Genomic DNA, 15,396 nt, shown 5'->3' with positions numbered 1-15,396 from the left:
TATGCCTTTTACTTAAATTATTTTATGTAAAATAGGGCACTGTTTAATTATGAAAGGGGGAAAATCATTCCAAATAAGAGTTTAATTTTTATTAATTATAAAAAACTCTGTATTAGTTTCCTAGATGTGCTATAACAAATTACCACAAACTGGGTGGCTTTAAACAACAGAAATTTATTCCCTTAACAGTTCCAGAGACTAAATGTCCAGACTCACAATGTCCCAGTGCCATGCTTCCTCCTTAGGCCCTAGGAAAGAATACTTCCTAGCCTCTTCCTGGCTTTTGGTGGTTGCCAGCAATCCCTGCTGTTCCTTAGCCTATAGTGGCTTGACTCCAATCTCAGTTTTGTTGTCAAGTGGTCTTCTACCCTGTCTTCTATGTTTGTATCCGTGTCCAAACTCTTTTTCTAGGGAGACCAGCACTGGATTAGAGTTCACAATGATCCAATATGACCTCATCTTGACTACATCCGCAAAGACCCTGTCTCCAAATAAGGTCACATTTACAGGGTACCATGTGTTAGGATTTTCTTTTGGGGGACACAATTCTACCCACTGCAGGCCCATATCTTATCTAGGATGTTGGTGGCAAGAAGGCGAAGATTACTACCTCTTTTGATATAACTAGTTTCTGAGGTATTTAAAAATTTGGTTTTAAAAATATTAAGCTTTTTGCTCATTTGCATGTATACTTTTCTCTCAACATTGTTTTGGTTTATTTAGGTTATTTGTTAAAACTTCAGTAAATACTAAAGTTACTTGTATTAGAACATAATAAAAGTAGAGAATTAAACTACCTAAATAAACGCATCAAAAAATATATGTCTGCTGAAATACAGAATTTCCTCACATTTAATTTCTTTAATAACCTACAGTCATCATAAAGCAAGCTCATTCTTAAGAGAAGAACCATTCTTCATTCTGATTCTCCAGAGTTTGGTGCTGTTGACATTATAGCATTTGAAAATGCTCAGAATGGAAAAATCAAAAATGAGAAAAGAAAGTAATTCTACTGAATAAACATCTTTTGGGAGGTAAATGAACAATGATGAAATCCAGCAGTGACTGGCAATTATAAAGCAAAGGGACATACTATTTCACTTTATAGACAGAAAAGGTAACAGAAATGATGTAGATAAAAGGCAAGAATTGTCCATAGAGCCCTGAGAAAGTATACAGACAACAGGTGTAAAATGAGATAAAGAAAGAAAGGAGAATGGTAGAGATTTGAATTAAGGGCAGTAAAGGCATTTAGTAGTCATTAAACTTTGATTTCAGTTAGCATGCAGGTATTTATCTCTGTTTCCCTGTCTCATTACCAGACAAATATAGTAGTCATCTAATAAATGTGAAGAAGAGAAGCAGTGACAGAATCAAAAGGTGGTAATATTGACAATCAATGGAAACAGTAGGGAATTGGACTAAGCATAAGCCTTGCCACTGCCACTGTTGGTGATGAGACTTTGGATGAGTTATTCAACCTTTGTTAGGCCTCAGTGTTTTTATATGTAAAATGGAAATGTTATTCCATTTACTCTGTCAGGGCTTGAGCAAACAATTGTCAAGCAGTAGCTAACGATAATGCTTGTATTGGCTTTCTCATTTCTTGCCTTATTTCCCTTGTTTCTCAGTCTTTTTGACATTGCCTGCCCTAAAATGGTAATAATATATAGGCTTTTGTTTCAGGCTGTACTTTCTGAGGAACCCAGGCTTAGATAAGATTTTTAAAATGTAAACTTTCTAAATTACCAGATGAACACTCACTAAACAAAACAAGGAAATTACAGATCATTTAGTGAAACATTTATAAAAGCAACAAAAACAATGCTAACATAAAACACAATCACACGACAAAATCTATATGGCCTATCAGCAAATTTAAATGGTCCAAAAATCTTCCAGATTGGATTTAAAAAAGAAATATATGCTGTATTTAAAACTACTCAGCAATATTGAAAATAAAAAATAGAAAAAGCCATACCAGGCTAATAAAACGAAGTCAGAAGTCACAGTCTTAACATTAGATAAGGTCCAACACATTACAAATAAAGAAAAGGAGAAGGACATGTTGTAATTGTCAAGAAGGCAATCCTTAGTAAAGATCTAACCATTATGAAAATCTGTGTATCAGGTAACATATTATTCAAAGTCACTGACAGCCTTTGGGAATTACATGAAACAATACATCAGTATAAGGAGTCTTTAACTCATACTTCTCAACCTATGACAATGTAAGTAGACAAAAGATGAGTATGTGGAAAATGTACATGCTATAATTAATACAGATAGTGATACCAAATTTTGTAGGCTAAAAAAAATGCAACTCGTATTCATAAAAGTAACTATATTAGACCACAAGGAAAATTTTCCAGAAGTAAAAATATAGGCAACTTCTCTGATAACAATACATTAAACTGGAAAATAAACTTGGTGAGATGGGATGAAAGCCTTATTTTAAATTTTTTTTCTCAAGAGCTTATAAAAGGGGAAAGATAAAGATAAAAGAGGAAAGATAGAAGAGGAAACCAAATTAGAAATTATGTAATATTTTGAAAATAGAGATAATAAACACTACATATCAGATCTATAGATCTAGCTAAAGCTGTGATTAGAGGAAAATTCATCACTTTAAAAATTCATGCTAATGAGAATAACTGAATATAAACATATTAAAAATATTTGACTCAAGGCATTAGAAGAATAATGAACCTGAAGAAATAAAAAATGGAACTTAATAAAAAATGAAAAGAGATACAAAATAGAAATAGGAAAATTGTTGGACATATGAATAAATCCAAGATCTGTTGTTTTTTGAAAATGGTAGCAAAATGTGAAAAGTATTAGCTAACTGGATCAAGAAAAAAATTACAAATACACAAAAATGAGATTTCAGAATAAACAAATTTAGATGAATTTTGAGATAAATCTCAATTCTATGAAAATAAATTTGAAAACCTGGATGGAATGGATAATTTTCTGGGAAAACATGAAGTTCCAAAATTGATCCTCCGCTCCAAAAATACAGAAAATATAAATAGAACAGTTACCACAGGAGAAATAAAATTGTCAAAAAGCTACAACTCCCAAAATACAAAACCTATGTGATCTGATAGATGAATGTTAGCACATTTTTAATGAAAAAGAATTGGCAATGCCACTGTAACATCTTCATAACAGAAAAGCATGAGGGAGTGCACTTTATTAATTTTATGAGTTGAGCATAATCTTGTTATGTGTCACTAGCACCTAGTGCTTAAGCACATAGATTCTAGCCATACCTTGAGCCAGCCATGAAATCTTTGTGTCAGAGAAAGTTGACTGTCCACCAAAAGCTAATTTTTGTTAACATAGAACATAGCTGTAATTGGAATATGATTCCCACTCAAGAGTTTTTAATCAGTTTCCCTTTCAGCTATACTAATTCTCAACCATGGAATGTAACTAGAAGTGATGTTTACCATTTCAAGGCGAAGACTTTAAGCAGATATATCCTCCTTGTGGAAGGCATAATAATGTCCGTTCAAAGATCCTAATTCCCAGAACCTTTGAATATGTTAAGTTACGTGGTAAGGGGGAATTTAAGAATTAAATTGCTAATCGGCTGACCTTAAATGAAGGAGATTATCTTGGATAAGCTGGATAACAGGCCCGATGCAATCACAAAGGTCCAAAAGTGGAAGATGGAGGCAGAAGAGTTAGCATCAGAGTGATTTGTTATGAGAACAACTTGACTGGCCATTGCTGACTTTGAAGATGAAAGAGAGCCATGAAGCAAGGAGTATAGATAGCCTCTAGAAAATGGAACAGGTAAGGAAACAAATAGTCCCCTAGAGCCTAGGAAAGGAATGCAGTCCTGCCACACCTTGATTTTAGCCCAGTAAGACCTGTTTCAGACCTCTGCCTACAGAATTGTGAGAGAATACATTTGTGTTGCATTAAGTCGCAAAGTTTGTGGTAATTTGTTACATCAGCAATAGGAAACTAATACTTTACTCTCATTTTTTCTTTTGCCAGCATGGTACAGTTGACAATGCAGCCTTAGGTGATGGTTGAGCCACAAGATGGAAGGATCCTGGGCCTCTAAATCACCAAGTAAAGCAAAGTTATCTTTGAAACACACACTTTAGACTCTCACGTGGGAAATAATTGTATTTGAATGATAGCATTTGTTACAACTTATCCCATCACAATGAGTTCAAATCTGTGCCTCAGCTTTCTTATTTTAAATAATGAGAAAAATAAGAGTAGTTACCTCAAATAGTTTTTGTGAAAATTAAATAAGTTATTATATCTAAAGTGTTTAGAATGATTCGTGACACATAGTATGTTATCATTAAAAGTTAATGTACATATAGACATGCATGCATATGCACACACCACACACTGAATTTATAGTATCTCTGATGAACATCAGTATGAACATTCTAAATAAAGGATTGGCTTATTGGTAGATAGACTGCAGCAACATGCTCAAAGAATCACATCTGTGGCCCAAGAGTGGTTTCTTTTTTTTTTTTTTTTTTGAGATGGAGTCTCGCTCTGTCACCCAGGCTGGAGTACAGTGGTGCGATCTCGGTTCACTGCAAGCTCCGCCTCCCGAGTTCATGCCATTCTCCTGCCTCAGCCTCCAGAGTAGCTGGGACTACAGGCACCCACTACCGTGCCCGGCTAATATTTGTATTTTTAGTAGAGACGGGGTTTCACCATGGTCTCGATCTCCTGACCTCATGATCTGCCCACCTCGGCCTCCCAAAGTGCTGGAATTACAGGCATGAGCCACCGCGCCCAGCCACGTGGTTTCTTTTAAAAACACAAAAAATTCAGTATGAAATGTTAATGTCCACCATTAGTACTGACTGAAAACTAGTTTCTTTCTGGCTCATGAGTTAGAAACAATATGTATATGTTTTCTTTTTGGAGGGGAGGGGAGCATTTTTTCATAATAGTTCAACAACAGTGAGACACTAGATGATAAAAATCATCTCACATGTTAAAATTCTGTTGTTGGGTTGGTTTGTTTTTGCGGTGATGGTGGTGTTTTGTTTTTTGTTCTTTGTATTTTTTTCCCCCTCTAACAGAGTTTGGGGTAGGTGTCAAACTGTAACTGCCTAATTCTGATTATGGATGATTTTTCTAGTATCAGGGCTCTATGCTCATGTACTAATAGTGCAAGACTGGAAACATAGTATATAAATAAACGTATTTCTTTTACACATCGTATTAACTACAAATGGAAATATCATTTCCAGTAATATTTATTTGTAGCATTACATACAGGTATTTTTAGATTTACATGTGCCACCATAAAGAGGACCACTTGATTCCTCAATACCAAAAATATTCATTTGAAAAATAATTCGATGATGTAAATGTGAAGCTCATATTCATGAAAGAATTCATCCAGTCTAGAACTTCTACCTCCGGTGTGTTGAAGGATAACATGCTCTTTGGGGACAGAGGTTGTATTCTTGTATACTCCTTGCTGACACTGGTTTTGCTGATCCACTCTCCTGAGTGTTAGGCCTGGGAGGAGACTTTGGTTTGCTGAAATACTCTGCAACAGGTATTTTCATATTATTTCTTCTTATAAGTAGTGGAGGCTTGTGCTCAGCCTCTGAAATAGAGAAAAAAATCTAAGTAAGACCATAATTGAGACACTGAATACACCTTCTCCATGTTTTAGTAGTAAATTATCTATAAAAAACTATATGAAGTTTAGGTGAATCAGATACACCCAAAATTTGCAAAAGAATATATTCCTTTTCTTTTTTTTTCCACCACATGCTCATCTTTAATGAGTTATTTGTTCTGTAACATGCAGGATATGTTCCTTCACTCTCAAAAGTAAACATGATTTTGATTGCATAGAACTGGTTATGGGTAAGAGTGACAGTGAGAGAAAGAAGGAAGATCTATGGTCCTGATAGATGTAACAAGAGAAGAGACAAACGGGCTAAAACAAGTTAATTGTGCTCGTAAGACCTACATAGTTGCACCCAAGCAGGAATAGGGATGTAAGGAGATGCTAAATATCGACAATGGAGAGAAAGGGGCATGACTTGGGAATTCTTATACAAAAAATTCCAAATATCTAAATGATAAAATATGTGTGAGCCTTACAGGTAAGACATAAAGTTGAATAATAGAAACCATCACTGTCATGATGTTATAGTCCCAGGATGAGGAGTTTGGTAGGAGAGGCCAGATACAATAGGCTGTCCTTGGAGTCTAAGTAAGGGAGTACTTTGTAATTTTTAAACTATACTTATTATTGGCTGTTAGGAGATAGTGACTTTTTTGGGTTTGGTTAATCACAGTGGAACTTGCTGGGGTCTAGGGTGACCCCAGTGAGCTCTAATTGATTATATTTCATTCCTGGTATAAAGGGAACTTGTAGAAATGACAAGACACATTTTTGTATAAAGCTTGTAGATACACTTCATAGTTGTTGCTCTGTAGTCATGAATGCTCTCCTTGTTTTAAAGCTAGAAACTGCCAAACCTATAAGGATACTTTGGGCTATTTTGGACCAAGGTAGGACTTTCCACAATTCTTGATTCTCCCTGGTTCCCCTACAGACTGGAGCTGGGCTTCTGGTGGAACACAAAACTGCTCTTTTCAATTGTATTTCAGCTGTCTTGTAGGTCACCTGCTTGTGGCTGATTGCCATTTTACTCTTCTCTCTGGTTGACTTTGTCTCCAGTGAAATTATTTAACTCCATTAAGCTGTGAAGAACCAAAACTCTGAGATCATTGTCCTTTTGTTAGGTCAATGCAGGGTTTCCCTTTTCACTGAATTGCTATAACCAAACCTATAGTTCCTGTTGTCCTGCTGTCTTGCTTCTCAAAGAGTGTCTGTCCATGATCAGGCACTTTGCCTTTCAAAACAAAGGTAAATTTATCTTTATGAGAAAGTAAGCAGATGCTCTCTCAAGAATTGATCTGGAAATTACTATTGTATTTTTCTGTTTTTTTAAAAGCACTGATCCTTAAAATCTGTTCCCTGAGTCATTAGTACTTACTGGTTTCTTTATACCAACTCAATAGTTACCAAAAACTGTACTTAACCTTTTGGTACTTCCTTGTTTTCTTCAGATCCTTGACTTGACACTCTAGATCAGTTGGAGAAAGAAAAAAGTGAATTTCACAGATACAAAAAAGTATTTTCTATAGACTACACTGTCATCAATAAGTTCAGTGTATATGTATCTTAAATATGCTACCCCATTCTTTGTTTTTTTAATGCATACAGTATTAAATTTACTTCCCAATGAAAAATTCTTCTTACTTTGAGTAAATATTTAACTATTGTATCATATGTTAGTCATTAAGGTACAGATTAACTCTTACTATCTTCTAGTTTCTGATTTTATGGAAACTTTAAGATACGGACAGTTAGTAATACAATTTTTTTGTCTTAATGCTTTTTAAAGTGACATATTTATATTTTCAAAAATGTATTTTTCCTCTAACTTTAAGCTTTACTCAACTTTTAATTTTAAAGCAACAAGATTTTCTCTCCTAGCTTAAATAACATCCTACCACACATTCTTTCACCATGATTCTACATAAATATATATTTTTCTTCTGTTATTGAAATAACAGCATTTAAGAAAAATTTCTCCTGCAATAATTTCAATTATTTTAGTAGTTATTTTTCTCTCTAGGGGGCCCCAGGAGTAAATCAGAGGAAATTAAGTGAAGCAATTTATTTTAATCTTGCATTGTTCTACACAAAAAAGTGAAACCTGTGTGATACACATTTAACAAAATATACAATAACTGTAACAATACAATTTTGTTTTCCTTAATTGCATCTATTTTCAGTTAAACTATAAAAATCTTTATTATCTTAGATTTCTAGGTAGCCACTCTTGCTTTTCCCTTAGTGGAAAAATAATTTTTCTTAAAAAGAAAGGTTACCAGATAAGAAAGACATAGTTTCTGCCAAAATGTTCTAAACAACAGAATTGAGAACAATTCTTATATTACATATATGAAAATGAAAGCAAATATATATTGCAGTCACTTACTGAATAAAGCGGAGCTTTAGAACCTCCTGTTTAACATTTTGAAAGATAAATAACAAGAGAATTCAAAGTCTTCATGTGCCATAGGCCCTCCCTCTAGGGGGCCATTATATCTAATTACCTGGTTGGTTGATCCCCTTCTGTATCTCTGGTCAGCACTTTTGATTTTGCAGTAAAATTTGGGGGCAATTTAACTGTGGGTGGTGATTTAACTGTGGGTGGTTTCCCAGTCTCTGCTGCTGGTTCCATTGAGGTGTTTCTTCTGTGATGAGTTAACAGGTTTATCTCGGCAAGCTCAGAATGAATCAAAGCTGAGATCCACTCTTTTTCTGGTTTAAAAGACAAAAAAGGGTGGGAGGAGTGAAGGTTGCAATTATCATGTTGCATAGAAACACAGGAATATCCAGCTCCTGAGTATGAAAGACTGGTCATCTATTTTCTGGATAGTTACCTATGTGGGAGTAAGGACTTCTGCAGAAAAGTTGGTTCATTTTAACATAGTTTCTGTTGACCTGTGATACTGTAGAGTGCCCAGAGTAGTTAACTCACTGAGGCACTTGTCCCTGAATAGCAGTGGAATAGTTTTAAAATATTGAGTACAGTAGCCAGTCTTACAGGCTGCTGCCAAAGATATAAGGATACCTATACAAAAATAAGAAGGGTAATATGATTCCATTAAAATACAGACTAATAGGTAATAAATAGTTACAAGCATATCTAGGAAGATATACACCAAAGTATTCACTGAAATGATGTCTGTGGTAATTTTATTGATTATTTTTGTTCTGTCTCATCTCTTTTTTTCTTTCTGGTTCATCTGTTCTTTCTCCCAACAATAAGGATTTATTACTTGTATAGTTTATTAAATGTTACATTCTTTAAAAGGAAAAATAATTGGAAGGTAACTAAAGACCCATCGCCTCTAAACACTTCTCAATTGCCTAAAAAGTAGTATTGAATTCCTGGGGCAAGGTAATATTTCCAGAATGCTTCCTACTTTAAAACATTAGACTTCCTCACACATTGGTACTTGCTAGCATTGATCAGTGCAGTGATTCTCAAAGAGTAGTGCTGAGACCAGCATTATCAGCATCACCTGAGAACTTGTCAGAAACACAAATTCTCAAATCCCACTGCAGAGATTTTGCCTCAGTCAGTCTGATGATCAACTACATTTGAGGATCAACTACAAGTGAGGATAGCTCTCTGCCATTTATCATTGTCCCGATTGGGAATGGCATGTGTTTTCATGGAACAGGCCAGGAAGGGCCCAAAAGAGGTTAGGAAATGACTGAGTTGATGGTTTTGCTGGGCAAATGGCAGAGCTGTTACAGGTTGGATAGCTGTTCTACTGTTCTCCTTACCAAAGGAAAGAAATAAGCTTTGTGTTCAGAGTTAACAACAGGCCAGAGGATGTGCTCAGGGAGGCCTCTGGGTGTGTGGACTCTGGAGGAGCATAAACCAACTCTAGCTGAGAATAAGACCGCCCTTGGACACAAGTGTTTCATGTCACCCAAATGAGTTCAATTTAAAGCGTACTGAATTTTGGGTTCATTGAATGACCCACATGCATGCAGCTGGATATGCAGAACAGCAATTATTCTGATACTGAAACATTGCGGAAATAATATTGCAACGTTATCTTTGCAAATCCAAGGTACAAAACTTCAGATATTGGCATATTCCCAGTTTCTGACAATAAATTGAGCTCAGTGTTTTAAAATTTATATCTTAATCGCACCTTTTGAAGTTGCATGAAGCAGCCACTGTAAAACTTCTGCCAGAGAATCAGTATGCAAAATGCCACAGAGCTTTGCCAGGATCTGACAGAGAACATTAGAGTTACATATGAGCAAATAAATAGTACAAGGCTTATCAGTTTTCCTTTACCTTCTCCAGAATCCCATCTTCCCAAATATCACTTTGTATATGATGTGCAATTTAGTCAATTGGGATTTTTAACTCACGAGCTCGATTTCAAATAGCACACAGTAGAATCTTAGTGAAAACAACATTTCCAGTACAATTAACAGTTTAGGGTAGGCTATGGAGTGTGTTTGTCTGACGTATTGCTCCTCACAAGAGGGCATTAGCTGCGGGGGTCTGCCTGCAGACCCTGACCTCAACGACGGATGAATAAAACATACACTGACACACAGATATTCTGTTTTGCCAGTCCAGCTTGAGTGTCCAACCGCCTGCGCACCAAGAGAGGTTTGTCACTGCGGCTTGCCCTGAGCAGCTCACACTCCAGGCATTTATTTGATATACAATTAACAACAGAAGCTTTGAGTAAACACACTTGCAGATAATTAACATGGTTAAGAGAGTAGTTCTAGGAATGATTAAAGCTCAGGTACCGAGGTCTAAGGTAAATACCATTAGGGGGCAATATCCCTAGTCGACCTCCCGCCAAGAAGGCCATCTGGGTCAAAGGTTAGTTAATGGAGGTGGGGTAAACAGACAACTGGGGAAGCCTCTATTGTCCCTAGTATTTACCCTATGACCTGATGTTCTGAGGTAAGAACAGGCTGCCTCCAGCCTGTTCAATTATTACAAGCTGTGTAACCTTTTGGCCTTCCAAAAGGTTCGTGACTATTCCCTATAACTTTCCCTAATATTTGACTTTAATATTTCTGCCACCATCCTGAGTGAATCCCAACATTTGTCTTGTTTTGTCTGTTCAGTACCAACATCTTCTAGTAGGAACATACTTTTGGTGAATTTATCCTTCCCACTGTACCACAGGGTTCTAATGAGAATCCATCAGTCACAGAACTGGCCCCATCTGCCCTGCTCCTCTACATAGTCTGAGACAGAGGGAACAGGCTGGAGACTGCCTGTGATGGGACCAAGTTCCCAGGGGAAGGGGCAGCCAGCATATCTGTGTTTTGGTCAACTCAGCTGTTCTAGCCTGCTGGCTCCAGGGAGTGCAGGCCATCTGGACAAGGAGGAGTCCCCCACAACACAGCACAGCTGCTGTGCCAGATCATGCCCAGACTGCTTCTTTAAGTGGGATCCTGGTCCATTCCTCCTCACTGGGTGGGGCCTTCCTGTGGGAATTTCAGCAACTCCAGCCAGGGTCATACACACAGAGCTCTGATCTCCCCCTGGGACAGAGCCCCTTGGGGGAGAGGCAGCTGTTGTCTCTGCATTTCAGTTGACTCAGCCATTCCAGCCTGCCAGCACTGGAGAGTCCAGGTCTGGACGTGGAAGAGTTCCCCACAATGCAGCGTACCTGCTCTTCCCAAAAGCAGTCAGACTGCTTCTTCAAGTACGTCCCTGATCCCATTCCTCCTGACCCGGTAATACCTCCCAATAGAAGCCTCTACACACCTCCTATAGGAGCATTCGAGCCAGCAACAGCTCAGTACCCCCCTAGGATGGAGATCCCAGAGGAAGGAGCAGGCAGACACCTTTGCTGTCTTGCAACTCTCACTGATGATACCTCTAGGTATGGGAAAACTCAAGGCAACCAGGGTCTGGAGCAGACCCCCAGCAAACTGCAGCAGCCCTACAGAAGAGTGGCCTGACTGTTAGAAGAAAAACAAACAAACAGAAAACAACAACAACAACAAAGATGCCACAAAAATCCCATTTAAAGGTCAGCAACCTCAAAGATTGAAGGTAGATAAGCCCACAAAGATGAAAAAGAATCAACGCAAAAATGCTGAAAACTCAAAAAGCCAGGGTGCTTCTTCTCCTATAAATGACTGCAACACATCTCAAGCAAGGGCACAGAACTGGGCTGAGGCTGAGATGGCTGAATGAGAGAAGTAGGCTTCAGAAGGTGGGTAATAACAAATTTTGCTAAGCTAAAGGAGCATGTTGTAACCTAATGTAAAGAAGCTAAGAATCATGATAAAACAATACATAAGCTGATAACAAGAATAGCCAGTTTAGAGAGGAACATAACTGACCTTATGGAGCTGAAAAACACAAGAACTTCACAATGTAATTATAAGTATTCATAGCAGAAAAGACCAAGTGGAGGAAAGAATCTCAGAGCTTGAAGCATATCTTTCTGAAATAAGACAGGCAGACAAAAATAGAGAAAAAAGAATGAAAAGGAATAAGCAAAACCTCGGAGAAATGTGGAATTATGTAAAAAGACTGAACTTACAACTGATTGGAATACCTAAAAGAGATGAGGAGAATGGAACCAAGTTGGAAAACATACTTCAGGATATCATCTAGGAGAACTTCCCCAAACTACCAAGACAGGCCAACATTCAAATTCAGGAAATCTGGAGAACCCTGGTAAGATACTCCATGAGAAGATCCACCCTAAGATACATCATCATCACATTCTCCAAGGTCAAAACGAAAGAAAAAACATTAAGGGCAGCCAGAGAGAAAGGCCAGGTCACCTACAAAGGGAAGTCCATCAGGCTAACACCAGATCTCTCAGTGGAAACCCTACAAGCCAGAAGAAATTGGGAGCCAATATTCAACATTCTTAAAGAAAAGAGTTTCCAACCCAGAATTTGACATCTGGCCAAACTGAGTTTCATAAGCGAAGGATAAATAAGATCCTTTTTAGACAAGCAAATGCTGAGGGAATTGTCACCACCAGACCTGCCTTGCTCCTGAAGGAAGCACTAAATATGGAAAGGAAAAACTTTTACCAGCCACTATAAAAACACAGCTAAGAACACAGACCAGTGACACTATGAAGCAACCACATAAACAAGTCTGCAAAATAACCAGCTAGCATCATGGTGACAGGATCAAATTCACACATAGCAATACTAACCTTAAATGTAAATGGGCTAAATGCATTAGAGAAATGCAAATCAAAACCACAATGAGATACCATCTCACACCAGTCAGAATTGTGATTATTAAAAGGTCAAAAGACAATAGATGCTGGCAAGGTTGTGGAGAAAAAGGAACAATTTTACACTGTTGGTGGGAGTATAAATTAGTTCAACCATTGTGGAAGACAGTGTGGTGATTCCTCAGTTATCTAGAGGCAGAAATACCATTTGACCTAGCAATCTCATTACTGGGTATATACCCAAAGGAATATAAATTACTTTGTTATAAAGATATATGCATGCATATGTTCACTGCAGCACTATTCGCAATAGCAAAGTCATGGAATCAACCTAAATGCCCATCAATGATAGACTGGATAAAGAAAATGTGATACATATACACCATGGAATACTATGCAGCCATGAAAAGAAACAAGATCATGTCTTTTGCAAGGACATAGATGGAGGTGGAAGCTATTATCCTCAGCAACTAATGAAGGAACAGAAAACCAAACACCACATGTTCTCACTTATAAGTGGGAGCTGAACAATGAGAACACATGGACATATGGTGGGGAACAACACACACTGGGACCTGTCAGGGGGAGTTGGGGAAGAGGGAGGGCATCAGGAAGAATAGCTAATGGATGCTTGGCATAATACTTAGGTGATGGGATAATCTGTGCAGCAAACCACCAGGGCATACATTTACCTGTGTAACAAACCTGCACATCCTGCACATGTACCCCGGAACTTAAAATAAAAGTTGAGGGAAAAAATAGTGTTTTGTTCTTGAACATAATTAATATATTGGCAAGTGAACTTGATGTCTTGAAATTTTAAGATTTGAGAATCTAGCCTAGAGTAGGCTCTATTGCAGGGCTATTTTTAAGGTGTAACTTTTCTGGGGTCTGAATTGAAGTCCTGGTGTGTTCCACAAGGTATCTTCACTCTGTCAAGGTCTTTTCAAGGTTTCTTAGAACTCCAGCAACTCTAAGCTCTGTGATACCTCCCATTAGCTCTCCTTACCAGGTCTCAGAATCACCCTGTACATGTGAGGCTTCATATTGGACTGAACACTTAATGGTACCCCTAAATTTCTGGAGCTCATTCTCTGCATAGATTTATCTTCTTCAGATCTTACTTTGCAAGTTCCAGCCACCTCAGCAACCTCAAATGCTAAACTCTGTTTTCTGTACCTAGTGAAGCTGCTGCTCTCTGTTCAGGCTCCACTTCTCTGTGCCATGATTAGGCATGTGCCCCAGGCAGAAGTCTGGGTTGAATATGGAAATAACCCCAATTGTTTCTCTTCTCTCAATGGTCCAATCTGTAGTGTCTGTTGCCCAGTACCTGAAAATCGTTTCTGTATATATTTTGCTGAATTATATAGTTTTTTACAGCAGGAGGTTAAGCGTTGAGCCTAATCTATCATTTTGGAACCAGAGTCCCTTGTTTGCAACTTTGTCACCCCTTATCTCCCCAAATTAATCTGCATATTGTATCCAGAGTGATTTCTAAAGTACAGTTCTAACTATGTAATTCTTACGCTTACAAAGTAATTCAGTATCATTTAGTGCTTAAAATTCTTTGCTGGCTTCCCACACCCCTTGGGATGAAATCTGGACACCTTGATAGGACTTATAAAGTATTACATTATCCAGTCTGTTCTTAAGTCTCCAGCCCCATCTCTTGCCACTTTCTCCATGCACTGTCTGCATCAACCATATTAATTGTTGTTCGTTGTTTTAAATAAGCAATGCTCTCACTCTTTAGTCTTAAGATACGAAGGTCACTTGACTGGGAAAGATCTCTTCCACATTTCTCTTTATCTTCTAATTATATCCTAAACATTCTTTAGGTCCCTTTCTCCTTAAAGGCTCTCTGAGCTACAAAGTCTCCTGGTACATATTCCTATAACAGCTGCACTATTATTTCATAACCTCTGTGAATGAAGAAATTAATTGTGTCCTCACACTCTAGTATTTTGTAGTTTGACATTAAATATTTACAGAATAAATGGATGTGTTTGGTCCACTCTTCTTTTTAAATTTGAGACTCAGCGGGTACATGTGCATGTTTGTTATGTGGATATACCAAATAATGCCGAGCTTTGGGCTTCAGTTGACTCCATCATGCAAATAGTGAACAGAGTTCCTGATAGTTTTTCATTCTTTGCTTTCCTTCCTTCCTCCTACCTTTTGGAGTTTCCAGTGCCTATTGTTCTCATCTTTATGTCTACATGTACCCAGTGTTTAGCTCCCATTTACTGGTGAGAATATGCGGTATTTGGTTTTCTGTTTCTGCATTCATTGACTTAGAATAATGCCCTCTAGCTGCATCCATGTTGCTGCAAAATGTATTATTCCATATTTTATGGCTGTGTAGTATTCCATGGTGTATATGTACCACATTTTCTTTATCCAGTTCATCACTGATGGGCACTGAGTTTCATTCCATGTCTTTGCTATTGTGAATATTGCTGTGATAAACACGCCAGTGTGGGTGTCTTTTTATCTTTTAGAACAGTTTATTTTCCTTTGTGTATATACCCAGTAATGGGACTGCTGGTTTGAATGGCAATTCTATTTATAGTTCCTAGAGAACTC

At 37.6% G+C, this 15,396-nt stretch overlaps 1 protein-coding gene and 1 long non-coding RNA gene across 2 annotated transcripts in view; one reads left to right on the top strand and one right to left on the bottom strand.

Annotated features, from left to right (window-relative positions):
* Positions 1–494: 494 nt before the first annotated feature.
* Positions 495–15,396, top strand: part of LOC134809900 (uncharacterized) — a 91,185-nt gene continuing 76,283 nt past the window's right edge. Inside the window, exons 1-2 of the long non-coding RNA XR_010156652.1 lie at positions 495–636; positions 4,015–4,092. This is a non-coding gene — a long non-coding RNA (uncharacterized LOC134809900). The remainder of the gene's footprint in view (positions 637–4,014; positions 4,093–15,396) is intronic.
* C4H4orf17 (chromosome 4 C4orf17 homolog) overlaps positions 5,240–15,396 on the bottom strand; it is a 31,226-nt gene continuing 21,069 nt past the window's right edge. Inside the window, 4 exon segments of the mRNA NM_001280178.1 lie at positions 5,240–5,614; positions 7,069–7,112; positions 8,152–8,359; positions 9,772–9,853. Of these exon segments, the coding sequence (NP_001267107.1) occupies positions 5,415–5,614; positions 7,069–7,112; positions 8,152–8,359; positions 9,772–9,853 (534 nt within the window). The 3' untranslated portion in view covers positions 5,240–5,414.

The sequence above is a fragment of the Pan troglodytes genome, chromosome 3 (assembly GCF_028858775.2).
Source record: "Pan troglodytes isolate AG18354 chromosome 3, NHGRI_mPanTro3-v2.0_pri, whole genome shotgun sequence".
NCBI classification, from domain to species: Eukaryota; Metazoa; Chordata; class Mammalia; order Primates; family Hominidae; genus Pan; species Pan troglodytes.
This window is presented reverse-complemented; position numbering and strand designations above follow the sequence as displayed.